The 27,801-nt window shown below is 52.1% G+C and overlaps 1 protein-coding gene across 1 annotated transcript in view; it reads right to left on the bottom strand.

The window, feature by feature from the left end:
* LOC137306767 (plexin-B1-like) overlaps window positions 1–27,801 on the bottom strand; it is a 104,900-nt gene that overhangs the window by 52,675 nt on the left and 24,424 nt on the right. Inside the window, exons 7-16 of the mRNA XM_067976132.1 lie at window positions 22,401–22,557; window positions 19,137–19,245; window positions 18,068–18,176; window positions 14,993–15,121; window positions 13,878–14,000; window positions 10,385–10,478; window positions 9,331–9,497; window positions 8,498–8,649; window positions 4,619–4,724; window positions 2,745–2,881 (exon numbers count right to left, since the gene is read on the bottom strand). Coding sequence (XP_067832233.1) covers window positions 2,745–2,881; window positions 4,619–4,724; window positions 8,498–8,649; window positions 9,331–9,497; window positions 10,385–10,478; window positions 13,878–14,000; window positions 14,993–15,121; window positions 18,068–18,176; window positions 19,137–19,245; window positions 22,401–22,557 — 1,283 coding nt within the window. The remainder of the gene's footprint in view (window positions 1–2,744; window positions 2,882–4,618; window positions 4,725–8,497; window positions 8,650–9,330; window positions 9,498–10,384; window positions 10,479–13,877; window positions 14,001–14,992; window positions 15,122–18,067; window positions 18,177–19,136; window positions 19,246–22,400; window positions 22,558–27,801) is intronic.

Here is a 27,801-nt window from a genome sequence, read left to right as displayed (position 1 = left end):
GAGAAAGGGGGATATTAACATAGATACAGAGAGAGAGAGGGATATTAACACATACAGAGAGAGAAGGGGATATTAACACATACAGAGAGGGAGAGGGATATTAACATAGATACAGAGAGAGAGAGAGGGATATTAACACATACAGAGAGAGAGAGAGGGATATTAACACATACAGAGAGAGAGAGAGGGATATTAACACAGATACAGAGAGAGAGAGGGATATTAACACAGACAGATACAGAGAAAGAGGGATATTAACACTGATACAGAGAGAGAGGGATATTAACACTGATACAGAGAGAGAGGGATGTTAACACTGATACAGAGAGAGAGGGATATTAACACAGATACAGAGAGAGAGGGATGTTAACACTGATACAGAGAGAGAGGGATGTTAACACTGATACAGAGAGAGAGGGATGTTAACACTGATACAGAGAGAGAGGGATATTAACACAGATACAGAGAGAGAGGGATGTTAACACTGATACAGAGAGAGAGGGATATTAACACAGACAGATACAGAGAGAGAGGGATATTAACACAGACAGATACAGAGAGAGAGAGATATTAACACAGACAGATACAGAGAGAGAGGGATATTAACACAGACAGATACAGAGAGAGAGAGATATTAACACAGACAGATACAGAGAGAGAGAGGGAGGGATATTAACACAGAGAGAGAGAGGGATAGTAACATACAGAGAGAGAGGGATATTAACAGATACAGAGAGAGAGGGATAGTAACATACAGAGAGAGAGGGATAGTAACATACAGAGAGAGGGATATTAACACAGATACAGAGAGAGAGAGGGATATTGACATACAGAGAGAGAGGGATATTAACACAGATACAGAGAGAGAGAGAGAGAGAGAGAGGGATATTAACATAGATACAGAGAGAGAGAGAGAGAGGGATATTAATACAGATACAGAGAGAGAGAGGGATATTAACACAGACAGATAGAGAGAGAGAGAGGGATATTAACACAGAGAGAGAGAGAGAGAGGGATATTAACAGACAGATAGAGAGAGAGAGGGATATTAACACAGAGAGAGAGAGAGAGAGGGATATTAATACAGATACAGAGAGAGAGAGGGATATTAACACAGACAGATAGAGAGAGAGAGAGGGATATTAACACAGAGAGAGAGAGAGAGAGGGATATTAACAGACAGATAGAGAGAGAGAGGGATATTAACACAGAGAGAGAGAGAGAGAGAGGGATATTACCACAGACAGATACAGAGAGAGAGAGGGATATTACCACAGACAGATACAGAGAGAGAGAGAGAGGGATATTAACACAGAGAGAGAGAGAGTGAGAGGGATATTAACAGACAGATAGAGAGAGAGAGGGATATTAACACAGAGAGAGAGAGAGAGAGGGATATTAACAGACAGATAGAGAGAGAGAGGGATATTAACACAGAGAGAGAGAGAGAGAGAGGGATATTACCACAGACAGATACAGAGAGAGAGAGGGATATTACCACAGACAGATACAGAGAGAGAGAGAGAGGGATATTAACACAGAGAGAGAGAGAGTGAGAGGGATATTAACACAGAGAGAGAGAGAGAGGGATATTAACACTGATACAGAGAGAGAGAGAGAGAGGGATATTAACACAGAGAGAGAGAGAGAGGGATATTAACACTGATACAGAGAGAGAGGGATATTAACACTGATACAGAGTGAGAGGGATGTTAACACAGACAGATACAGAGAGGGATATTAACACAGACAGATACAGAGAGAGAGAGGGATATTAACACAGACAGATACAGAGAGAGAGAGAGGGAGAGGGATATTAACACAGATACAGAGAGGGAGAGGGATATTAACACAGATACAGAGAGAGAGAGATATTAACACTGATACAGAGAGAGAGGGATATTAACACTGATACAGAGAGAGAGGGATGTTAACACAGATACAGAGAGAGAGGGATGTTAACACTGATACAGAGAGAGAGGGATATTAACACAGACAGATACAGAGAGAGAGAGAGGGAGAGGGATATTAACACAGATACAGAGGGAGAGGGATATTAACACAGATACAGAGAGAGAGGGATATTAACACTGATACAGAGTGAGAGGGATGTTAACACTGATACAGAGGGAGAGGGATATTAACACAGACAGATACAGAGAGGGATATTAACACAGACAGATACAGAGAGAGAGAGAGGGAGAGGGATATTAACACAGATACAGAGAGAGAGAGGGATATTAACACAGATACAGAGGGAGGGGGATATTAACACAGATACAGAGGGAGAGGGATATTAACACAGATACAGAGAGAGAGGGATATTAACACTGATACAGAGTGAGAGGGATATTAACACAGACAGATACAGAGAGAGAGAGAGAGGGATATTAACACAGATACAGAGGGAGAGGGATATTAACACTGATACAGAGTGAGAGGGATGTTAACACAGATACAGAGTGAGAGGGATATTAACACAGACAGATACAGAGAGGGATATTAACACAGACAGATACAGAGAGAGAGAGAGGGAGAGGGATATTAACACAGATACAGAGAGAGAGAGGGATATTAACACAGAGAGAGAGAGAGAGGGATATTAACACAGATACAGAGAGGGAGAGGGATATTAACACAGATACAGAGGGAGAGGGATATTAACACAGATACAGAGAGCGAGAGGGATATTACCACAGACATATTTAGTGGGGGTTGGGGTATACATGTTGAGGGGTACTCACATCTGACAGGGGAGGGTTCCCAGAAACACGCTGATGTCACTCAGGCTGCCCGTCAGTAACTTGGCTCCATTGATGGTCACGGATGTCCCTCCAGCGATTGGTCCTTTCACTGGGAATATGGAAGTTAGCTGAGGGTCCTAAACAACAGAGATCAGTCATTGGTCAATCGACGGCCCACCATTCAATCAAAAAACAACAGGTTCCTCCCTTCAGTCCACTCACAGGTCCGTGCTGGGGTCTGTTTGTCCTCTCCTATTGCTTGCTAGAATACCGAGCCCCACACAGAGCAGGAAAGGCCTAGGTTCCATCCCCCAGCATCAGCCATGGCTCTGGGTCTCACTCTCGACTCTGGGTCAGAAGATCGTGGGTTCGAGCCCACTACAGAGACTCGAGCCCCATAATCCAGGCCGACACGCCAGTGTAGTACTGAGGGAGTGCTGCACTGTCGGAGGGGCAGTACTGAGGGAGTGCTGCACTGTCGGAGGGGCAGTACTGAGGGAGTGCTGCACTGTCGGAGGGTCAGTACTGAGGGAGCGCCGCACCATCGGAGGGTCAGTACTGAGGGAGCGCCGCACTGTCGGAGGGTCAGTACTGAGGGAGTGCTGCACTGTCGGAGGGGCAGTACTGAGGGAGTGCTGCACTGTCGGAGGGTCAGTACTGAGGGAGCGCCGCACCATCGGAGGGTCAGTACTGAGGGAGCGCCGCACTGTCGGAGGGACAGTACTGAGGGAGTGCTGCACTGTCGGAGGGGCAATACTGAGGGAGCGCTGCACTGTTGGAGGGGCAGTACTGAGGGAGCGCTGCACTGTCGGAGGGTCAGTACTGAGGGAGCGCTGCACTGTCGGAGGGTCAGTACTGAGGGAGCGCTGCACTGTCGGAGGGGCAATACTGAGGGAGCGCTGCACTGTCGGAGGGGCAGTACTGAGGGAGCGCCGCACTGTCGGAGGGTCAGTACTGAGGGAGCGCTGCACTGTCGGAGGGGCAGTACTGAGGGAGCGCTGCACTGTCGGAGGGTCAGTACTGAGGGAGCGCTGCACTGTCGGAGGGTCAGTACTGAGGGAGCGCTGCACTGTCGGAGGGTCAGTACTGAGGGAGCGCTGCACTGTCGGAGGGTCAGTACTGAGGGAGCGCTGCACTGTCGGAGGGGCAATACTGAGGGAGCGCTGCACTGTCGGAGGGGCAGTACTGAGGGAGCGCCGCACTGTCGGAGGGACAGTACTGAGGGAGCGCCGCACTGTCGGAGGGTCAGTACTGAGGGAGCGCTGCACTGTCGGAGGGTCAGTACTGAGGGAGCGCTGCACTGTCGGAGGGGCAGTACTGAGGGAGTGCTGCACTGTCGGAGGGTCAGCACTGAGAGAGCACTGCACTGTCGGAGGGGCAGTACTGAGGGAGCGCAGCACTGTCGGAGGGTCAGTATTGAAAGAGAGCGGCACTGTCCAAGGGGTCAGTACTGAGGGAGTGCTGCACTGTCGGAGGTGCCGTCTTTTGGTTGAGACGTTAAACTGAGGCCCCGTCCGCCCCTCTCGGGTGGACGTAAAAGATCCCACGGCCACAATTGGATGAAGAGCAGGGGGAGGTCTCCCCAGTGACCTGGGGCCAATATTAATCCCTCAATGAACATCGCTAAAAAAACAGATGATCTGCTCATTATCACATTTGTGGGATCTTGCTGTGCGCAAATTGGCTGCTGCGTTTCCTACATTACATCACTTCAAAAGCATTTATTTGGCTGTGAAGCACTTTGGGACGTCCTGAGGTGGTTACAGAAATGCACGCCCTTTCTTTTGAAAAAAAAAACCGATTAATTAGGAAAATGTGTTGCAAGAAGTGTGTGTTTTTTTTAAAAAAAAATAAAATCAGTGGTTTGAACGAACCTGGTAGGTAAACGCCTGGGTGGAGTAGGCAGGCGATCGACCTCCCACCGTCACTTTCACCAGTCCAGCTGTCTCCCTGCCACTCGCGGCCACCGAACACACGATTCTGGGACGGGCAAAGAGCAGAACGATTATCGTACCCGAGAGACCCACGGTTGAGGTGAGGTCGGGGGGAGGGCGCGGGGATGTCCCAAACTCAGGGCTCCAACCAGACTCTCCCAGAACACGGTCCCAGACTCACCTCCGCTGTTTCTCGATGCACGGAGAGAGAGAGAGAGAGAGAGCGAGATGAAAATAATTTTAAAAGGCTACTGCAACATTGGCTTTTATCTCGGTGGGGCGGAAGTGATGCGACAGTTATATTAAGCTCCGGCCAGACCCCATCTGGAGAGACTGCGTTCAGTTCTGGGCACCGCACCTCAGGGAGGATATACTGGCCTTGGAGGGGGTGCAGGGCAGATTCACCAGAATGATACCGGGGCTAAAAGGGTTAAATTACGAGGACAGGTTGCACAGACTCGGCTTGTATTCCCTCGAGTGTCGAAGGTTAAGGGGTGATCTAATTAAGTTGTTTAAGAAGATTAACAGATTTGATAGGGTTAATAGAAGCTATTTCCTCTGGGGGAGTCCAGAACAAGAGGACCTGACCTTGCGAGAGGGACTGAGAGACACCAGTCAGTGTACAGATATCTCCCTGAGAGAGAGGGACTGAGAGACACCAGTCAGTGTACAGATATCTCCCTGAGAGAGAGGGGACAGAGAGACACCAGTCAGTGTACAGATATCTCCCTGAGAGAGAGGGGACAGAGAGACACCAGTCAGTGTACAGATATCTCCCTGAGAGAGGGGACTGAGAGACACCAGTCAGTGTACAGATATCACCCTGAGAGAGGGGACTGAGAGACACCAGTCAGTGTACAGATATCTCCCTGAGAGAGAGACTGAGAGACACCAGTCAGTGTACAGATATCTCCCTGAGAGAGAGGGGACTGAGAGACACCAGTCAGTGTACAGATATCTCCCTGAGAGAGAGGGACTGAGAGACACCAGTCAGTGTACAGATATCTCCCCGAGAGAGAGGGGACTGAGAGACACCAGTCAGTGTACAGATATCTCCCTGAGAGAGGGGACTGAGAGACACCAGTCAGTGTACAGATATCTCCCTGAGAGAGGGGACTGAGAGACACCAGTCAGTGTACAGATATCTCCCTGAGAGAGAGAGGACTGAGAGACACCAGTCAGTGTACAGATATCTCCCTGAGAGAGAGGGACTGAGAGACACCAGTCAGTGTACAGATATCTCCCTGAGAGAGAGGGGACTGAGAGACACCAGTCAGTGTGCAGATATCTCCCTGAGAGAGAGGGGACTGAGAGACACCAGTCAGTGTACAGATATCTCCCTGAGAGAGAGGGGACTGAGAGACACCAGTCAGTGTACAGATATCTCCCTGAGAGAGAGGGGACTGAGAGACACCAGTCAGTGTACAGATATCTCCCTGAGAGAGAGGGACTGAGAGACCCCAGTCAGTGTACAGATATCACCCTGAGAGAGAGGGGACTGAGAGACACCAGTCAGTGTACAGATATCTCCCTGAGAGAGAGGGACTGAGAGACCCCAGTCAGTGTACAGATATCACCCTGAGAGAGAGGGGACTGAGAGACACCAGTCAGTGTACAGATATCTCCCTGAGAGAGAGGGGACTGAGAGACACCAGTCAGTGTACAGATATCTCCCTGAGAGAGAGAGACTGAGAGACACCAGTCAGTGTACAGATATCTCCCTGAGAGAGAGGGACTGAGAGACACCAGTCAGTGTACAGATATCTCCCTGAGAGAGAGAGACTGAGAGACACCAGTCAGTGTACAGATATCTCCCTGAGAGAGAGGGACTGAGAGACACCAGTCAGTGTACAGATATCTCCCTGAGAGAGAGGGGACTGAGAGACACCAGTCAGTGTACAGATATCTCCCTGAGAGAGAGGGGACTGAGAGACACCAGTCAGTGTACAGATATCTCCCTGAGAGAGAGAGGACTGAGAGACACCAGTCAGTGTACAGATATCTCCCTGAGAGAGAGGGGACTGAGAGACACCAGTCAGTGTACAGATATCTCCCTGAGAGAGAGGGACTGAGAGACACCAGTCAGTGTACAGATATCTCCCTGAGAGAGAGGGGATTGAGAGACACCAGTCAGTATACAGATATCTCCCTGAGAGAGAGGGGACTGAGAGACACCAGTCAGTGTACAGATATCTCCCTGAGAGAGAGGGGACTGAGAGACACCAGTCAGTGTACAGATATCTCCCTGAGAGAGAGGGGACTGAGAGACACCAGTCAGTGTACAGATATCTCCCTGAGAGAGAGGGACTGAGAGACCCCAGTCAGTGTACAGATATCACCCTGAGAGAGAGGGGACTGAGAGACACCAGTCAGTGTACAGATATCTCCCTGAGAGAGAGGGACTGAGAGACCCCAGTCAGTGTACAGATATCACCCTGAGAGAGAGGGGACTGAGAGACACCAGTCAGTGTACAGATATCTCCCTGAGAGAGAGAGACTGAGAGACACCAGTCAGTGTGCAGATATCTCCCTGAGAGAGAGGGGACTGAGAGACACCAGTCAGTGTACAGATATCTCCCTGAGAGAGAGGGGACTGAGAGACACCAGTCAGTGTACAGATATCTCCCTGAGAGAGAGGGACTGAGAGACACCAGTCAGTGTACAGATATCTCCCTGAGAGAGAGGGGACTGAGAGACACCAGTCAGTGTACAGATATCTCCCTGAGAGAGAGGGGACTGAGAGACACCAGTCAGTGTACAGATATCTCCCTGAGAGAGAGGGACTGAGAGACACCAGTCAGTGTACAGATATCTCCCTGAGAGAGAGACTGAGAGACACCAGTCAGTGTACAGATATCTCCCTGAGAGAGGGGACTGAGAGACACCAGTCAGTGCACAGATATCTCCCTGAGAGAGAGGGACTGAGAGACACCAGTCAGTGTGCAGATATCTCCCTGAGAGAGAGGGACTGAGAGACACCAGTCAGTGTACAGATATCTCCCTGAGAGAGGGGGGACTGAGAGACACCAGTCAGTGTACAGATATCTCCCTGAGAGAGAGGGGACTGAGAGACACCAGTCAGTGTACAGATATCTCCCTGAGAGAGAGGGGACTGAGAGACACCAGTCAGTGTACAGATATCTCCCACATTTCCTGTTTATGAAGCAGTTCCACTGTGGATTTGTTTGTGGAAGAGTTTCCGTGACCAATTATAATTACACAAGGGATGTTGCAACATAATATTTTCAGATATCTCGTCACTGGTTGTGTAAGTGAGGGGGGAGAATTAAACTGAGGAGAAACACTCCCTCACTGAGCTGTAGCGATCTGTGTGGTTTTAAGATTACGTCGAATTTACAGCACAGAAACAGGCCATTCGGCCCAACTGGTCTATCCTGGTGTTTATGCTCCACTCGAGCCTCCTCCCTCCCTACTCCATCTCACCCTATCACCATATCCTTCTATTCCTTTCTCCCTCATGTGTTTATCCAGCTTCCCCTTAAATCCATCTCTGTTATTCCCCTCGACCGCTCCCTGTGGGAGTGAGTTCCACATTCTCACCACTCTCTGGGTAAAGAAGTTTCTCCTGAATTCCCTATTGGATTTATTACTGACTGTCTTATATTTATGGCCCCGAGTTCTGGTCTCCCCCACATCTCTGCGTCGACCCTATCAAACCCCTTCATAATTTTAAAGACCTCTATCAGGTCACCCCTCAGTCTTCACTTTTCTAGCGACGAGAGCCCCAGCCGGTTCAGCCTTTCCTGAATAAGCAATTGCAGTCTCGCGGTTTAGAACGACAGTATTCCTGTGACGTACCTGGTCGAGATCTGGTATCCAGCGGGATCCGGGAGACAGGGGAGATCGGCCACCTTCACCGTGCGTTCAATGTCCGCGAAACGCTGCCCCAGGTTGGAGCCGGAGATGGTGAGGGTAATCCCACCCTCGGTCGGACCCGTCAGGGGCTCAATCTGGAACGACAGGGGGGGGGGGGTGGGGGGATATCCAGTTAGTGGCGTGGTTCGGGTGTGTAGCGGGTCTGGGGTCTGGCGGAGCGAAGCTACTAACGATCCAGGCGGTTTTTGGAGAGGGGCCGAGGGTAACTCAGTGGCATCGCACGGATTATCCAGTGTATCCGGCCTCACATTTCCCACTTTCATGTTGTACGACACAGTATATCTCCTCAGCTCAATCCCGGCGTCTCACCCAAGTCAGTATTCTTCATGTGTCAGCGCAGTGAGGCTATTTGACGGTGAAAACCCTGGGGTTTGGAGGGGATTCCTACTGCTGATCCCCACCCACTCTCCACTGCCAGAAAGTGTGTGTGAGTGTATGTGCGGGCCTGTGTGTGCGTGTATGTCTGTGTATGTGCGGGCCTGTGTGTGCGTGCGTGCGTGCGTGTGCGTCGGATAAGGACAAGATCGGGCTCAGCTGTGATGCCCTCCACAGTCGAATATCCCGCCGGCATTCCCTGACCAGGCTCAGAGATGAGGGATGGCCACGCGGGTGAGCTACTGGAGGGCGGTTGGGGCCTGGGGAATCCTCACCCCCGCCAGAGTCAGCACCTCGAGGGGAGGAAGGTTGGAGGCATGACTGATTTTCTTTGGTGGTGTTGTTTTTAACCCCCTTGTAACCGGGCCGCGGACACTCACCCAGTCAATGACGGGCGCCGGGCAGGTCTGTACCACCTCTGCCCGACAGGATTCCCGGTAGAGGCAGCCGGGCTCCTCCCCTCCACACCACACGCAGCCGTGTTTGGCATCAGACACTTGGCAGCGGCTGCAGTCCGACTGGCCCACGGCACAATCGTAGAGGGTCACTGTGGGCAGAAAATCAAAGGGACTGACCGTCAGAAAACTCACAACCAGCTCCGTCTCTCCCCCCCGCCCCCCCATCAACGCCGGCCCCCGAGCGCGCTGACTCTCGCTGGGTAACGGGTGCCGCCCTCCACCTGTCAGCTCAGACAGTGAGTCTAGGCCGGGATATTCGACTGTGTGGGGCATCGCGAAATCCAGGCTCTTTCCCCAGCAGGAGTCATCACTGGGTAGTGGCCTGGAGCAGGAACCCTGGCGGGTTTCCCCCCCCCGCCCATCCTCATCCCCTTCCCTAATTCTAGGGCGTAGAGACCATCTCTAACGCCCTCCACCCACCCCACCCCACCCCAGCTGACTCAGCGCAGACCGAAAGATGAAAGCTGGGGCCCTCTTGGCCTGTAATTGCATGGGGATCGCCAGAAACTTGGCGGGTAAGCACAGAGCCAGGAGTCTTCATTCATGGGGGCGCAAGGGCAGTCGCACACGGGATCATGGCTGTGATTAATTCCCGGTGTCAAGCCACCTGCCTCACCTGTCGACAGGTGCCAGGTGGACTTTTAAGAAGAATTCCCATTTCTCCAGCCCCTCTCACCACCTCAGGACGTCCCAAAGCGCTTTACAGCCAATGAAGCACTTTGTGACGTGTGGTCACTGTTGTAATGTGGGAAACGCAGCAGACAATTTGCGCACAGCAAGATCCCACAAACAGCAATGTGATAATGAGCAGATCATCTGTTTTTTAGTGATGTTGGTTGAGGGATAAATACTGGCCCCAGGACCCCGGGGAGAACTCCCCCTGCTCTTCTTCGAACTTTGCGCACTCCCGAAAAATCCCCCGTCTGAAAATTCGAGCTCACACACACAGGGCTCTGCCCAGAGCAGTCCTCCCTACCGTTCAGATCTGACCGACTGTCAATTCGGAACGTGGCCCCAATCCGAACGAACACAGTGACCTGATATTCCATTGTCGGAGCTGAGTATTCATACTGGGGGGAGGAATAAACACGGTCAGCAATATTAAACCACGTTTCAGCTCCTGGCACAACCCCTCGATTAGATTCCAGTCTGTAACTCACTCCCGGGTATCTGTTATTCTATATATAAACCCCCCGAACCCCTCGATTAGATTCCAGTCTGTAACTCACTCCCGGGTATCTGTTATTCTATATATAAACCCCCCGAACCCCTCGATTAGATTCCAGTCTGTAACTCACTCCCGGGTATCTGTTATTCTGTATATAAACCCCCCGGAACCCCTCGATTAGATTCCAGTCTGTAACTCACTCCTGGGTATCTGTTATTCTATATATAAACCCCCCGAACCCCTCGATTAGATTCCAGCCTGTAACTCACTCCCGGGTATCTGTTATTCTATATATAAACCCCCCGAACCCCTCGATTAGATTCCAGCCTGTAACTCACTCCCGGGTATCTGTTATTCTATATATAAACCCCCCGAACCCCTCGATTAGATTCCAGTCTGTAACTCACTCCCGGGTATCTGTTATTCTATATATAAACCCCCCGAACCCCTCGATTAGATTCCAGTCTGTAACTCACTCCCGGGTATCTGTTATTCTATATATAAACCCCCCGAACCCCTCGATTAGATTCCAGTCTGTAACTCACTCCCGGGTATCTGTTATTCTATATATAAACCCCCCGAACCCCTCGATTAGATTCCAGTCTGTAACTCACTCCCGGTATCTGTTATTCTATATATAAACCCCCCCGAACCCCTCGATTAGATTCCAGTCTGTAACTCACTCCCGGGTATCTGTTATTCTATATATAAACCCCCCGAACCCCTCGATTAGATTCCAGTCTGTAACTCACTCCCGGGTATCTGTTATTCTATACATAAACCCCCCGAACCCCTCGATTAGATTCCAGCCTGTAACTCACTCCCGGGTATCTGTTATTCTATACATAAACCCCCCGATCCCCTCGATTAGATTCCAGCCTGTAACTCACTCCCGGGTATCTGTTATTCTATATATAAACCCCCCGAACCCCTCGATTAGATTCCAGTCTGTAACTCACTCCCGGGTATCTGTTATTCTATATATAAACCCCCCGAACCCCTCGATTAGATTCCAGTCTGTAACTCACTCCCGGGTATCTGTTATTCTATATATAAACCCCCCGAACCCCTCGATTAGATTCCAGTCTGTAACTCACTCCCGGGTATCTGTTATTCTATATATAAACCCCCCGAACCCCTCGATTAGATTCCAGCCTGGAACTCACTCCCGGGTATCTGTTATTCTATATATAAACCCCCCCCGAACCCCTCGATTAGATTCCAGTCTGTAACTCACTCCCGGGTATCTGTTATTCTATACATAAACCCCCCGAACCCCTCGATTAGATTCCAGCCTGTAACTCACTCCTGGGTATCTGTTATTCTATATATAAACCCCCCCCGAACCCCTCGATTAGATTCCAGTCTGTAACTCACTCCCGGGTATCTGTTATTCTATATATAAACCCCCCGAACCCCTCGATTAGATTCCAGTCTGTAACTCACTCTCGGGTATCTGTTATTCTATATATAAACCCCCCCGAACCCCTCGATTAGATTCCAGTCTGTAACTCACTCCCGGGTATCTGTTATTCTATATATAAACCCCCCCCCGAACCCCTCGATTAGATTCCAGCCTGTAACTCACTCCCGGGTATCTGTTATTCTATATATAAACCCCCCCCGAACCCCTCGATTAGATTCCAGCCTGTAACTCACTCCCGGGTATCTGTTATTCTATATATAAACCCCCCGAACCCCTCGATTAGATTCCAGCCTGTAACTCACTCCCGGGTATCTGTTATTCTATATATAAACCCCCCCCCGAACCCCTCGATTAGATTCCAGCCTGTAACTCACTCCCGGGTATCTGTTATTCTATATATAAACCCCCCCGAACCCCTCGATTAGATTCCAGCCTGTAACTCACTCCCGGGTATCTGTTATTCTATATATAAACCCCCCGAACCCCTCGATTAGATTCCAGTCTGTAACTCACTCCCGGGTATCTGTTATTCTATATATAAACCCCCCCGAACCCCTCGATCAGATTCCAGTCTGTAACTCACTCCCGGGTATCTGTTATTCTATATATAAACCTCCCGAACCCCTCGATTAGATTCCAGCCTGTAACTCACTCCCGGGTATCTGTTATTCTATATATAAACCTCCCGAACCCCTCGATTATATCCCAGCCTGTAACTCACTCCCGGGTATCTGTTATTCTACATATAAACTCCCCGAACCCCTCGATTAGATTCCAGTCTGTAACTCACTCCCGGGTATCTGTTATTCTATATATAAACCCCCCCGAACCCCTCGATTAGATTCCAGCCTGTAACTCACTCCCGGGTATCTGTTATTCTATATATAAACCTCCCGAACCCCTCGATTATATCCCAGCCTGTAACTCACTCCCGGGTATCTGTTATTCTACATATAAACTCCCCGAACCCCTCGATTAGATTCCAGTCTGTAACTCACTCCCGGGTATCTGTTATTCTATATATAAACCCCCCCGAACCCCTCGATTAGATTCCAGCCTGTAACTCACTCCCGGGTATCTGTTATTCTATATATAAACCCCCCGAACCCCTCGATTAGATTCCAGTCTGTAACTCACTCCCGGGTATCTGTTATTCTATATATAAACCCCCCGAACCCCTCGATTAGATTCCAGTCTGTAACTCACTCCCGGGTATCTGTTATTCTATATATAAACCCCCCGAACCCCTCGATTAGATTCCAGTCTGTAACTCACTCCCGGGTATCTGTTATTCTATATATAAACCCCCCGAACCCCTCGATTAGATTCCAGTCTGTAACTCACTCCCGGGTATCTGTTATTCTATATATAAACCCCCCGAACCCCTCGATTAGATTCCAGTCTGTAACTCACTCCCGGTATCTGTTATTCTATCTATAAACCCCCCGAACCCCTCGATTAGATTCCAGTCTGTAACTCACTCCCGGTATCTGTTATTCTATATATAAACCCCCCGAACCCCTCGATTATATCCCAGCCTGGAACTCACTCCCGGGTATCTGTTATTCTATATATAAACCCCCGAACCCCTCGATTATATCCCAGCCTGTAACTCACTCCCGGGTATCTGTTATTCTATATATAAACCCCCGAACCCCTCGATTAGATTCCAGTCTGTAACTCACTCCCGGGTATCTGTTATTCTATATATAAACCCCCGAACCCCTCGATTATATCCCAGCCTGTAACTCACTCCCGGGTATCTGTTATTCTATATATAAACCCCCGAACCCCTCGATTATATCCCAGCCTGTAACTCACTCCCGGGTATCTGTTATCCCTGACTGTATATTTCTGATGAAGCTCAGTATGTACCTTGTTGGCGTGACAGGTTATATTGAACATCCTTGGGTTGTCTGTGCTTCTTTGCACCTCAGCTGTCAGTACCAGCGGGGAGCCCTTAATGTCCAGGACACACTCGTATTCCAGCTTCTCGTTCTATCAAAGAAAGACAATTCTGATTTTTCTTGTCAAGTTTTCTCTCCCAAATAGTGGGGAGGAGCAAATTTACAGGCAAATTTCAGAAGGCTGCGAGAACTCCAGAGTAGTGATAATGGGGGACTTCGATTATCCTAATATAGACTGGCAAAGTAACAGTTTTAAGGGCAAAGAGGGGGAGGAATTCCTGAAATGTGTACAAGAGAACTTTCTCGATCAGTACTTTTTAAAATTTGTTCATGAGATGTGGGCGTCACTGGCAAGGCCGGCATTTATTGCCCATCCCTAATTGCCCTTGAGAAGGTGGTGGTGAGTATGTTTCCAGCCCAACAAGGAAGGAAACAGCGCTGGATCTGATTCTGGCAACGAAGTGGGGCAAGTGGAGCATGTTTCGGTGGGGGAGCATTTGGGAAACAGCGATCACAATATCATACGGTTCAGAGTAGTTATGGAAAAGGACAAGGAAATTTACTAGAATGGTATCAGGGATGAGGGACTTCAGTTACGCGGAGAGACTGGAGAATCTGGGGTTCTTCTCCTGAGAGCAGAGAAGGTTAAGGGGAGATTTAATCGAGGCGTTCAGAATCATGAGGGGTTTTGATGGAGTAAATAAGGAGAAACTGTTTCCAGTGGCGGGAGGGTCGGGAACCAGAGGACACAGATTTAAGGAAATTGGCAAAAGAACCAGAGCGGGAGATGAGGAGAAATGTTTTTATGATCTGGAATTCACTGCCTGAAAGGGCGGTAGAGGCAGATTCAGCAATAACTTTCAAAAGGGAATTGGATAAATACTTGAAGGGGAAAAATTTGCAGGGGCTACGGGGAAAGAGCAGGGGAGGAGTGGGACTAATCGGACAGCTCTTTCAAAGAGCCGGCACAGGCACGACGGGCCGAATGGCCTCCTCCTGTGCTGTATCACTCGATGAAAATGGGGAAGCCGCGTGCTGCTTCCGGAATGTTCCGCCCTGCACGGACCACCGACAGAGACTCACTTCCAGTAGGTCCAGGTTCCATCCAATCAGCTGCAGCGTCTCCTCGTGTCCCACGGGTATGAGCCCAGAGCCCTCTAACCTCTCCACAAGGGGGCACTCGTCGGGACCCTTCATCTTAGCCTCGCGGTCCTGTACACCGGGAGAGCACAACACATCAGGACAGCGCAGGGACATTCAGTCTGTCCGGTACCCACCCCCCCTCCTCCTCCTCCTCCTCCTCCTCCTCCTCCTCCTCCAACCAGAGGCACAGACTCTCGCTCCCCTCCCCTCCCCCCTCGCCGATTCGTGCACAGGGCGCGTCACAACTTGGGGTCGCCAACTCTGGTCGGGCGTATTCCTGGAGATTTCGTCACGTGACCTCCCGCCTCCAACTGCCCCCCATCCCCCCAACGTGCCATTGGTCACCCAACATGTCCGTCTTAGCCTTCCTCGCCAATCAGAAAGCAAATGGACTCTTTCTGACCCAAAAGGATGATTTGACCCCCCCCCCTCCCCCCTCCCCGTCCAATATTTTTAGGGTTCAATTGCCCCTATGATTTTCTCTCCCGGGTTTTTGCTCACAACGGTGCCTTGGAGCTTAATCTTCCAATTCCTGGAGTCTCCAGGACAATCCTGGAGGGTTGGCAACCCTTAATCACAACTGAGCCCCACCCTGTCCTCATCCCGAGCCCAAACACACGCGGTCGGCAGCAGGGGTCACTGGGCAGGGAGCAGGAGTGTTGGCTTTTATTGCTAGGGGGATAGAATATAAAAACAAGGAGGTATTGCTGCAGTTATATAAGGTATTGGTGAGACCGCACCTGGAATACTGCATACAGTTTTGGTCTCCATACTTAAGAAAAGACATACTTGCTCTCGAGGCAGTACAAAGAAGGTTCACTCGGTTAATCCCGGGGATGAGGGGGCGGACATATGAGGAGAGGTTGAGTAGATTGGGACTCTACTCATTGGAGTTCAGAAGAATGAGAGGCGATCTTATTGAAACATATAAGATTGTGAAGGGGCTTGATCGGGTGGATGCGGTAAGGATGTTCCCAAAGATGGGTGAAACTAGAACTAGGGGGCATAATCTTAGAATAAGGGGCTGCTCTTTCAAAACTGAGATGAGGAGAAACTTCTTCACTCAGAGGGTGGTAGGTCTGTGGAATTTGCTGCCCCAGGAAGCTGTGGAAGCTACATCATTAGATAAATTTAAAACAGAAATAGACAGTTTCCTAGAAGTAAAGGGAATTAGGGGTTATGGGGAGCGGGCAGGAAATTGGACATGAAGCTGAGTTCGGATCGGTCAATGCCCTGTGGGTGGGGGAGAGGGCCCAGGGGCTATGTGGCCGGGTCCTGCTCCGACTTCTTGTGTTCTTTAGATTTGTGGTTGGGATCAGATCAGCCATGATCTTATTGAATGGCGGAGCAGGCTCGAGGGGCCGATTGGCCTACTCCTGCTCCAATTTCTTATGTTCTTATGTTCTTATGTTCTTATTTCTCGCCCTGCCCCTAACCCAGGGGCAACGGGGCCGACAGAACCTGGGCCCTCCCTGGTCTGTGTGGCTCAGTCCCGACCTGGCTGGCTGTTAACCCACAGCCACCAGGGAGAGCAGCGTCTCAACAATCGTCACACCACGGAAAGAAACCATTTCTCCAGAGCCTTTCACCAGCTCAGGACGTCCCACAGTGTTTCACAGCCAATGGAGTACTTTTTGAAGTGTGGTCGCTGTTGTAATGTAGGAAACACGGCAGCCAATTTGCGCACAGCAAGATCCCACAAACAGCAATGTGATAAATGAGCGCTCCCTCAGTAACCCCCTCCGACGGTGCAGCGCTCCCTCAGTACTGCCCCTCCGACAGTGCAGCGCTCCCTCAGTACTGACCCTCCGACAGGGCGGCGCTCCCTCAGTACTGACCCTCCGACGGTGCAGCGCTCCCTCAGTACTGACCCTCCGACAGTGCGGCGCTCCCTCAGTACTGACCCTCCGACGGTGTGGCGCTCCCTCAGTACTGACCCTCCGACAGTGTGGCGCTCCCTCAGTACTGCCCCTCCGACAGTGTGGCGCTCCCTCAGTAATGCCCCTCCGACAGTGTGGCTCTCCCTCAGTACTGACCCTCCGACAGTGCGGCGCTCCCTCAGTACTGACCCTCCGACAGTGCACGCTCCCTCAGTACTGACCCTCCGACGGTGCGGCGCTCCCTCAGTACTGACCCTCCGACAGTGTGGCGCTCCCTCAGTAATGCCCCTCCGACAGTGCGGCGCTCCCTCAGTACTGACCCTCCGACAGTGCGGCGCTCCCTCAGTACTGACCCTCCGACAGTGCGGCGCTCCCTCAGTACTGACCCTCCGACAGTGCGGCGCTCCCTCAGTACTGACCCTCCGACAGTGCGGCGCTCCCTCAGTACTGACCCTCCGACAGTGCGGCGCTCCCTCAGTACTGACCCTCCGACAGTGCGGCGCTCCCTCAGTACTGCCCCTCCGACAGTGCAGCGCTCCCTCAGTACTGACCCTCCGACAGTGCGGTGCTCCCTCAGCACTGACCCTCCGACAGTGCAGTGCTTCCTCAGTAATGCCCCTCCGACAGTGTGGCGCTCCCTCAGTAATGCCCCTCCGACAGTGTGGCGCTCCCTCAGTACTGACCCTCCGACAGTGCGGCGCTCCCTCAGTACTGACCCTCCGACAGTGCGGCGCTCCCTCAGTACCGACCCTCCGACAGTGCGGCGCTCCCTCAGTACTGACCCTCTGACAGTGCGGCGCTCCCTCAGTACTGACCTTCCGACAGTGCGGCGCTCCCTCAGTACTGACCCTCTGACAGTGCGGCGCTCCCTCAGTACTGACCTTCCGACAGTGCGGCGCTCCCTCAGTACTGACCCTCTGACAGTGCGGCGCTCCCTCATTACTGACCCTCCGACAGTGCAGCACTCCCTCAGTACTGACCTATGACCTTCTGATTGAGAGGCGTGAGTGTGCCACAGCTGACACCTTAAAACAAATGCCCTTTCAAACCAATCAATACCCCTTATAAGAAGGGTTAAGCCCCTTGTCTAAGTTAGCGCAGGCTCCCACACAGAAAGATCGCCACCTGGACTCACGTTCTCACTGAATATGATGTGCTGTCCCTCACAGTCTGTCGCACATATGCAGCGATGCTCTGACAGACACCAGTTACACTGCCAGGCACTGCGCACACAGGCCTGGCACCTGAGAAAGGGAAAAAGGGCAATGTTAAACAAAGTGGGGGGGGCAAAAACATTTCTCATCATCCCCGACACCCCCACTCCTCTCCTGGCTGTCTCTGGGTCTACGGGATCTGCAGGCACTGACCAATCTCTGGTACCTCCCTCGGGGCCATAAATATAAGACAGTCAGTAATAAATCCAATCGGGAATTCAGGAGAAACTTCTTTACCCAGAGAGTGGTGAGAATGTGGAACTCACTCCCACAGGGAGTGGTTGAGGGGAATAACAGAGATGGATTTAAGGGGAAGCTGGATAAACACATGAGGGAGAAAGGAATAGAAGGATAGGGTGATAGGGTGAGATGGAGTAAGGAGGGAGGAGGCTCGTGTGGAGCATAAACACCAGCACAGACCAGATGGGCCGAATGGCCTGTTTCTGTGTTGTAAAATCTGATACAAATCGATGTCAAATTTGAGACCGAGCCACATGAGGAGATATTAGGACAGGTGACCAAAAGCTTGGTCAGAGAGGGAGGTTTTAAGGAGCGTCTGAAAGGAGGAGAGAGAGGCGGAGAGGTTTAGGGAGGGAATTCCAGAGCTTCGGGCCGAGGCAGCTGAAGGCACGGCCGCCAATGGTGGGGCGATGGGAGTGGGGGAAACACGTGATGCCAGAATTGGAGCAGCGCAGAGATCTCGAGGGGTTAAGCATCAGTTGGATATTTTATCGTAGGGAGCATCGCAGCTGGGCCCGATCCTGTTCTCACCAGCAGGGGGGGGGTCACTGGACAGTGACCAGGAGCAGGAACCTTGGCTGATCTACCCCTTCCCTCACCCAGGGGAGCTGGGCCTTTCCTGCTCTGTGTGGGACCCCCACACCGGGTCGAGCCCTTACCCACAGCGAGCCTGAAATCAGAGCATTCAAAAGCAAAAAGAATTCTTAAATCAGTGCCCCCCCTCCCCAGACGGACTGAAAGGAAACGTACGGTGAGATTGGAGACAGCTCCATCACTGCGCCGCAGTCATAAAACACAAACTCTGTGGAGGCAACGATCACCGCTCCAAACCGGAGACTCAACTCCATCCTCACGTGATCTGCGAAACAAAAAACAGGCATCATTAGAAATACAGGCTGAGCATGAGACCTGAGAGAAAGGAGCCTCCACACACCCTCCAGCCCGTAACCCAGACCAGCTCCCTCACTGACCATTACCCTCGGGTCTGAGAGTCCAATCTCCGGGCTCCCTCACTGACCATTACCCTCGGGTCTGAGAGTCCATTCTCCGGGCTCCCTCACTGACCAATACCCTCAGGTCTCTGAGAGTCTATTCTCCGTGCTCCCTCACTGACCAATACCCTCGGGTCTGAGAGTCCATTCTCCGGTCTCCCTCACTGACCAATACCCTCGGGTCTGAGAGTCCAGTCTCCGGTCTCCCTCACTGACCAATACCCTCGGGTCTGAGAGTCCAGTCTCCGGGCTCCCTCACTGACCATTACCCTCGGGTCTGAGAGTCCAGTCTCGGGGCTCTCTCACTGACCATTACCCTCGGGTCTGAGAGTCCAGTCTCCGGGCTCTCTCACTGACCATTACCCTCAGGTCTGAGAGTCCAGTCTCCGGGCTCTCTCACTGACCATTACCCTTGGGTCTGAGAGTCCAGTCTCCGGGCTCCCTCACTGACCATTACCCTCGGGTCTGAGAGTCCAGTCTCGCGGCTCTCTCACTGACCATTACCCTCGGGTCTGAGAGTCCAGTCTCCGGGCTCCCTCACTGACCATTACCCTCGGGTCTGAGAGTCCAGTCTCCGGGCTCCCTCACTGACCATTACCCTCGGGTCTGAGAGTCCAGTCTCGGGGCTCTCTCACTGACCATTACCCTCGGGTCTGAGAGTCCAGTCTCCGGGCTCTCTCACTGACCATTACCCTCAGGTCTGAGAGTCCAGTCTCCGGGCTCTCTCACTGACCATTACCCTTGGGTCTGAGAGTCCAGTCTCCGGGCTCCCTCACTGACCATTACCCTCGGGTCTGAGAGTCCAGTCTCGCGGCTCTCTCACTGACCATTACCCTCGGGTCTGAGAGTCCAGTCTCCGGGCTCCCTCACTGACCATTACCCTCGGGTCTGAGAGTCCAGTCTCTGGGCTCCCTCAATGACCATTACCCTCTGGTCTGAGAGTCCAGTCTCGGGGCTCCCTCACTGACCATTACCCTCTGGTCTGAGAGTCCAGTCTCGGGGCTCCCTCACTGACCATTACCCTCTGGTCTGAGAGTCCAGTCTCGGGGCTCCCTCACTGACCATTACCCTCTGGTCTGAGAGTCCAGTCTCCGTGCTCCCTCACTGACCATTACCCTCGGGACTGAGAGACCAGTCTCCGGGCTCTCTCACTGACCATTACCCTCGGGTCTGAGAGTCCAGTCTCCGGGCTCTCTCACTGACCATTACCCTCGGGTCTGAGAGTCCAGTCTCCAGGCTCCCTCACTGACCATTACCCTCGGGTCTGAGAATCCAGTCTCCGGGCTCTCTCACTGACCATTACCCTTGGGTCTGAGAGTCCAATCTCCGGGCTCCCTCACTGACCATTACCCTCGGGTCTGAGAGTCCAGTCTCGGGGCTCTCTCACTGACCATTACCCTCGGGTCTGAGAGTCCAGTCTCGGGGCTCCCTCACTGACCATTACCCTCGGGTCTGAGAGTCCAGTCTCGGGGCTCTCTCACTGACCATTACACTCGGGTCTGAGAGTCCAGTCTCCGGGCTCCCTCACTGACCATTACCCTCGGGTCTGAGAGTCCAGTCTCCGTGCTCTCTCACTGACCATTACCCTCGGGTCTGAGAGTCCAGTCTCCGGGCTCTCTCACTGACCATTACACTCGGGTCTGAGAGTCCAGTCTCCGGGCTCCCTCACTGACCATTACCCTCGGGTCTGAGAGTCCAGTCTCCGTGCTCTCTCACTGACCATTACCCTCGGGTCTGAGAGTCCAGTCTCCGTGCTCTCTCACTGACCATTACCCTCGGGTCTGAGAGTCCAGTCTCCGGGCTCTCTCACTGACCATTACACTCGGGTCTGAGAGTCCAGTCTCCAGGCTCCCTCACTGACCATTACCCTCGGGTCTGAGAGTCCAGTCTCCGTGCTCTCTCACTGACCATTACCCTCGGGTCTGAGAGTCCAGTCTCCGGGCTCTCTCGCTGACCATTACCCTCAGGTCTCTGAGAGTCCAGTCTCGGGGCTCTCTCACTGACCATTACCCTCGGGTCTGAGAGTCCAGTCTCGGGGCTCCCTCACTGACCATTACCCTCGGGTCTGAGAGTCCAGTCTCCGGGCTCCCTCACTGACCATTACCCTCGGGTCTGAGAGTCCAGACTCCGGTCTCCCTCACTGACCATTACCCTCGGGTCTGAGAGTCCAGTCTCGGGGCTCCCTCACTGACCATTACCCTCGGGTCTGAGAGTCCAGTCTCGGGGCTCCCTCACTGACCATTACCCTCGGGTCTGAGAGTCCAGTCTCGGGGCTCCCTCACTGACCATTACCCTCAGGTCTCTGAGAGTCCAGTCTCCGGGCTCTCTCACTGACCATTACCCTCGGGTCTGAGAGTCCAGTCTCCGGGCTCTCTCACTGACCATTACCCTCGGGTCTGAGAGTCCAGTCTCCGGGCTCCCTCACTGACCATTACCCTCAGGTCTGAGAGTCCAGTCTCGGGGCTCCCTCACTGACCATTACCCTCGGGTCTGAGAGTCCAGTCTCGGGGCTCCCTCACTGACCATTACCCTCGGGTCTGAGAGTCCAGTCTCGGGGCTCCCTCACTGATCATTACCCTCGGGTCTGAGAGTGCAGTCTCGGGGCTCTCTCACTGACCATTACCCTCGGGTCTGAGAGTCCTGTCTCCGGGCTCCCTCACTGACCATTACCCTCGGGTCTGAGAGTCCAGTCTCCGGGCGCTCTCACTGACCATTACCCTCGGGTCTGAGAGTGCAGTCTCGGGGCTCTCTCACTGACCATTACCCTCGGGTCTGAGAATCCAGTCTCCGGTCTCCCTCACTGACCATTACCCTCGGGTCTGAGAGAGTTAAATGGGTTGAAGGCCTAGACAAGCCTGGGGCTCAAGTTGTGTCTTTTCTAATCTTTATCAATAACGTTGCCTATGACCGATGCCAACTTTCGACCAACTCGGACGCAATAAACATTATCGCCGTGAAAACTAGGGAGCCCCTCTCCTCCAGGTCCACGCTCCTTTGTCATGCTGACCCTGCGACCTCTCACCTTTGCCCGGGTCGTTGGGTGGCACTTGATCAGCGTCCGGTGACTGGCAGGTGACGAGGTTTCCCACGACGACAGCTTTGGTGAAGTAATTACCGAACGAACAGGTGAATCCTTCTCCCTGTCCGAGGATCGGGATCCGGTCAATGCTCAGCTGCACCTGCAAAATGGACCAGGCCCGTTTTTATTGCTCGATTTTCTCCCCCCCCCCTCCCACTCCCATTCCCCCCACCTCAAACAAGGACACTGACCCTTACAACAATAATAATCTGCATTTATATAGCGTCTTTAACAGAGTAAAATGCCCCACGGTGCTTCACAGGAGCGGAAATCAGACACCGAGCCACATGAGGAGATATTAGGACAGGTGACCAAAAGCTTGGTCAAAGTGGGAGGTTTTAAGTGGGGTTTTGAGAGGGGGAGAGGTTTGGGGAGGGAATTCCAGAGCTTCGGGCCCCAGGCGGCTGGAGGCACGGCCGCCAATGGTGGAGCGATGGAAAGCGGGGGGATGGACAAGAGGCCGGAATTGGAGGAGCGCAGAGATCTGGGAGGGTCGTGGAGCTGCAGGAGGTTACAGAGATAGGGTCGGGGGGGGGCGAGGGCCATGGAGGGATTTGAACACAAGGATGATAATTGTAAAATCGAGGCATTGTCAGAACGGGAGCCAATGTCGGCCAGCGAGCACGGGGTGGGTGATGGGTGAACGGGACTCGGTGCGAGTTAGGATACGGGGGGCAGCGGAGCTTTGGATGAGCTGGAGTTTACGGAGAGTGGAAGATGGGAGGTCGGCCAGGAGAGCATTGGGATAGTGGGAGTCTGGGGGTAACAAAGGCACGGACGAGGGTTTCAGCAGCAGATGGGCTGAGGAAGGGACGGAGGATATGACAGTGGGGAAGTTGTACACCACTGGGCACCCTCTGGTATTTCACTATCAAGCACACACTTAACAACAGGGCTCACTGGACAAAGTCCCCTACACCCGGACAGTCAGAGGAAACACTGCAGGTGGAACGAGCTGTGGGGCTTTTAGTCTGTGGGACCTGGGTTCCAATTGAGCCTGGACAGAAAGGCTCCCCCACTGCTGGCTGTAAAGACCATACATGTCGTGAGGTTGGTCAGTTTTAAATCAGTTGCCACCACCGACAGGCAGGAACCCAGAGCAAGAACTGTCCGTAATGCAGCACGACATTGCCTGTCTCCCGCAGGGATTGGCTGGTGTTGGGAAACAGAAAAATATCTCACGACAACATCGAGGTGATCATCAATGTTGGAAAAAAGTCACTTGCAGATCTTTACTCTGTATCTAACCCTGTACCTGCCCTGGGAGTGTTTGATGGGACAGTGTAGAGGGAGCTTTACTCTGTATCTAACCCTGTACCTGCCCTGGGAGTGTTTGATGGGACTGTGTAGAGGGAGCTTTACTCTGTACCTACCCCGTGCTGTACCTGCCCTGGGAGTGTTTGATGGGACTGTGTAGAGGGAGCTTTACTCTGTACCTACCCCGTGCTGTACCTGCCCTGGGAGTGTTTGATGGGACAGTGTAGAGGGAGCTTTACTCTGTATCTAACCCTGTACCTGCCCTGGGAGTGTTTGATGGGACAGTGTAGAGGGAGCTTTACTCTGTATCTAACCCTGTACCTGCCCTGGGAGTGTTTGATGGGACAGTGTAGAGGGAGCTTTACTCTGTATCTAACACTGTACCTGCCCTGGGAGTGTTTGATGGGACAGTGTAGAGGGAGCTTTACTCTGTATCTAACCCTGTACCTGCCCTGGGAGTGTTTGATGGGACAGTGTAGAGGGAGCTTTACTCTGTATCTAACCCTGTACCTGCCCTGGGAGTGTTTGATGGGACAGTGTAGAGGGAGCTTTACTCTGTATCTAACCCTGTACCTGCCCTGGGAGTGTTTGATGGGACAGTGTAGAGGGAGCTTTACTCTGTATCTAACCCTGTACCTGCCCTGGGAGTGTTTGATGGGAAAGTGTAGAGGGAGCTTTACTCTGTATCTAACCCTGTACCTGCCCTGGGAGTGTTTGATGGGACAGTGTAGAGGGAGCTTTACTCTGTATCTAACCCTGTACCTGCCCTGGGAGTGTTTGACGGGACAGTGTAGAGGGAGCTTTACTCTGTATCTAACCCTGTACCTGCCCTGGGAGTGTTTGATGGGACAGTGTAGAGGGAGCTTTACTCTGTATCTAACCCAGTACCTGCCCTGGGAGTGTTTGATGGGACAGTGTAGAGGGAGCTTTACTCTGTATCTAACCCTGTACCTGACCCTGGGAGTGTTTGATGGGACAGTGTAGAGGGAGCTTTACTCTGTATCTAACCCTGTACCTGCCCTGGGAGTGTTTGATGGGACAGTGCAGAGGGAGCTTTACTCTGTATCTGACCCTGTACCTCCCCTGGGAGTGTTTGATGGGACAGTGTAGAGGGAGCTTTACTCTGTATCTAACCCTGTACCTGCCCTGGGAGTGTTTGATGGGACAGTGCAGAGGGAGCTTTACTCTGTATCTAACCCTGTACCTGCCCCTGGGAGTGTTTGATGGGACAGTGTAGAGGGAGCTTTACTCTGTATCTAACCCTGTACCTGCCCTGGGAGTGTTTGATGGGACAGTGCAGAGGGAGCTTTACTCTGTATCTAACCCTGTACCTGCCCCTGGGAGTGTTTGATGGGACAGTGTAGAGGGAGCTTTACTCTGTATCTAACCCTGTACCTGCCCTGGGAGTGTTTGATGGGACAGTGTAGAGGGAGCTTTACTCTGTATCTAACCCTGTACCTGCCCCTGGGAGTGTTTGATGGGACAGTGTAGAGGGAGCTTTACTCTGTATCTAACCCTGTACCTGACCCTGGGAGTGTTTGATGGGACAGTGTAGAGGGAGCTTTACTCTGTATCTAACCCTGTACCTGCCCTGGGAGTGTTTGATGGGACAGTGTAGAGGGAGCTTTACTCTGTATCTAACCCTGTACCTGCCCTGGGAGTGTTTGATGGGACAGTGTAGAGGGAGCTTTACTCTGTATCTAACCCTGTACCTGCCCTGGGAGTGTTTGATGGGACAGTGTAGAGGGAGCTTTACTCTGTATCTCACCCTGTACCTGCCCTGGGAGTGTTTGACGGGACAGTGTAGAGGGAGCTTTACTCTGTATCTCACCCTGTACCTGCCCTGGGAGTGTTTGACGGGACAGTGTAGAGGGAGCTTTACTCTGTATCTAACCCTGTACCTGCCCTGGGAGTGTTTGATGGGACAGTGTAGAGGGAGCTTTACTCTGTATCTAACCCTGTACCTGCCCTGGGAGTGTTTGATGGGACAGTGTAGAGGGAGCTTTACTCTGTATCTAACCCTGTACCTGACCCTGGGAGTGTTTGATGGGACAGTGTAGAGGGAGCTTTACTCTGTATCTAACCCTGTACCTGCCCCGGGAGTGTTTGATGGGACAGTGTAGAGGGAGCTTTACTCTGTATCTAACCCTGTACCTGACCCTGGGAGTGTTTGATGGGACAGTGTAGAGGGAGCTTTACTCTGTATCTAACCCTGTACCTGACCCTGGGAGTGTTTGATGGGACAGTGTAGAGGGAGCTTTACTCTGTATCTAACCCTGTACCTGACCCTGGGAGTGTTTGATGGGACAGTGTAGAGGGAGCTTTACTCTGTATCTAACCCTGTACCTGCCCTGGGAGTGTTTGATGGGACAGTGTAGAGGGAGCTTTACTCTGTATTTCACCCTGTACCTGCCCTGGGAGTGTTTGATGGGACAGTGTAGAGGGAGCTTTACTCTGTATCTCACCCTGTACCTGCCCTGGGAGTGTTTGACGGGACAGTGTTGAGGGAGCTTTACTCTGTATCTAACCCTGTACCTGCCCTGGGAGTGTTTGATGGGACAGTGTAGAGGGAGCTTTACTCTGTATCTAACCCTGTACCTGCCCTGGGAGTGTTTGATGGGACAGTGTAGAGGGAGCTTTACTCTGTATCTAACCCTGTACCTGACCCTGGGAGTGTTTGATGGGACAGTGTAGAGGGAGCTTTACTCTGTATCTAACCCTGTACCTGCCCTGGGAGTGTTTGATGGGACAGTGTAGAGGGAGCTTTACTCTGTATCTGACCCTGTACCTGCCCTGGGAGTGTTTGATGGGACAGTGTAGAGGGAGCTTTACTCTGTATCTAACCCTGTACCTGCCCTGGGAGTGTTTGATGGGACAGTGCAGAGGGAGCTTTACTCTGTATCTAACCCTGTACCTGCCCCTGGGAGTGTTTGATGGGACAGTGTAGAGGGAGCTTTACTCTGTATCTAACCCTGTACCTGCCCTGGGAGTGTTTGATGGGACAGTGCAGAGGGAGCTTTACTCTGTATCTAACCCTGTACCTGCCCCTGGGAGTGTTTGATGGGACAGTGTAGAGGGAGCTTTACTCTGTATCTAACCCTGTACCTGCCCTGGGAGTGTTTGATGGGACAGTGTAGAGGGAGCTTTACTCTGTATCTAACCCTGTACCTGCCCCTGGGAGTGTTTGATGGGACAGTGTAGAGGGAGCTTTACTCTGTATCTAACCCTGTACCTGCCCTGGGAGTGTTTGATGGGACAGTGTAGAGGGAGCTTTACTCTGTATCTAACCCTGTACCTGACCCTGGGAGTGTTTGATGGGACAGTGTAGAGGGAGCTTTACTCTGTATCTAACCGTGTACCTGCCCTGGGAGTGTTTGATGGGACAGTGTAGAGGGAGCTTTATTCTGTATCTAACCCTGTACCTGCCCTGGGAGTGTTTGATGGGACAGTGTAGAGGGAGCTTTACTCTGTATCTAACCCTGTACCTGCCCTGGGAGTGTTTGATGGGACAGTGTAGAGGGAGCTTTACTCTGTATCTAACCCTGTACCTGCCCTGGGAGTGTTTGATGGGACAGTGTAGAGGGAGCTTTACTCTGTATCTAACCCTGTACCTGCCCTGGGAGTGTTTGATGGGACAGTGTAGAGGGAGCTTTACTCTGTATCTAACCCTGTACCTGCCCTGGGAGTGTTTGATGGGACAGTGTAGAGGGAGCTTTACTCTGTATCTAACCCTGTACCTGCCCTGGGAGTGTTTGATGGGACAGTGTAGAGGGAGCTTTACTCTGTATCTAACCCTGTACCTGACCCTGGGAGTGTTTGATGGGCAGTGTAGAGGGAGCTTTACTCTGTATCTAACCCTGTACCTGACCCTGGGAGTGTTTGATGGGACAGTGTAGAGGGAGCTTTACTCTGTATCTAACCCTGTACCTGACCCTGGGAGTGTTTGATGGGACAGTGTAGAGGGAGCTTTACTCTGTATCTAACCCTGTACCTGACCCTGGGAGTGTTCTGTTCCCTAATCACTAATCACTGGATAGAATCATAGAAAATTTACGGCACAGAAGGAGGACTTTCAGCCGAAAATGAG

This window comes from Heptranchias perlo, chromosome 45 (genome assembly GCF_035084215.1).
Source record: "Heptranchias perlo isolate sHepPer1 chromosome 45, sHepPer1.hap1, whole genome shotgun sequence".
NCBI lineage: Eukaryota > Metazoa > Chordata > Chondrichthyes > Hexanchiformes > Hexanchidae > Heptranchias > Heptranchias perlo.
The sequence above is the reverse complement of the archived record's forward strand: the minus strand, read 5'-3'. Positions and strand labels throughout refer to the sequence as shown.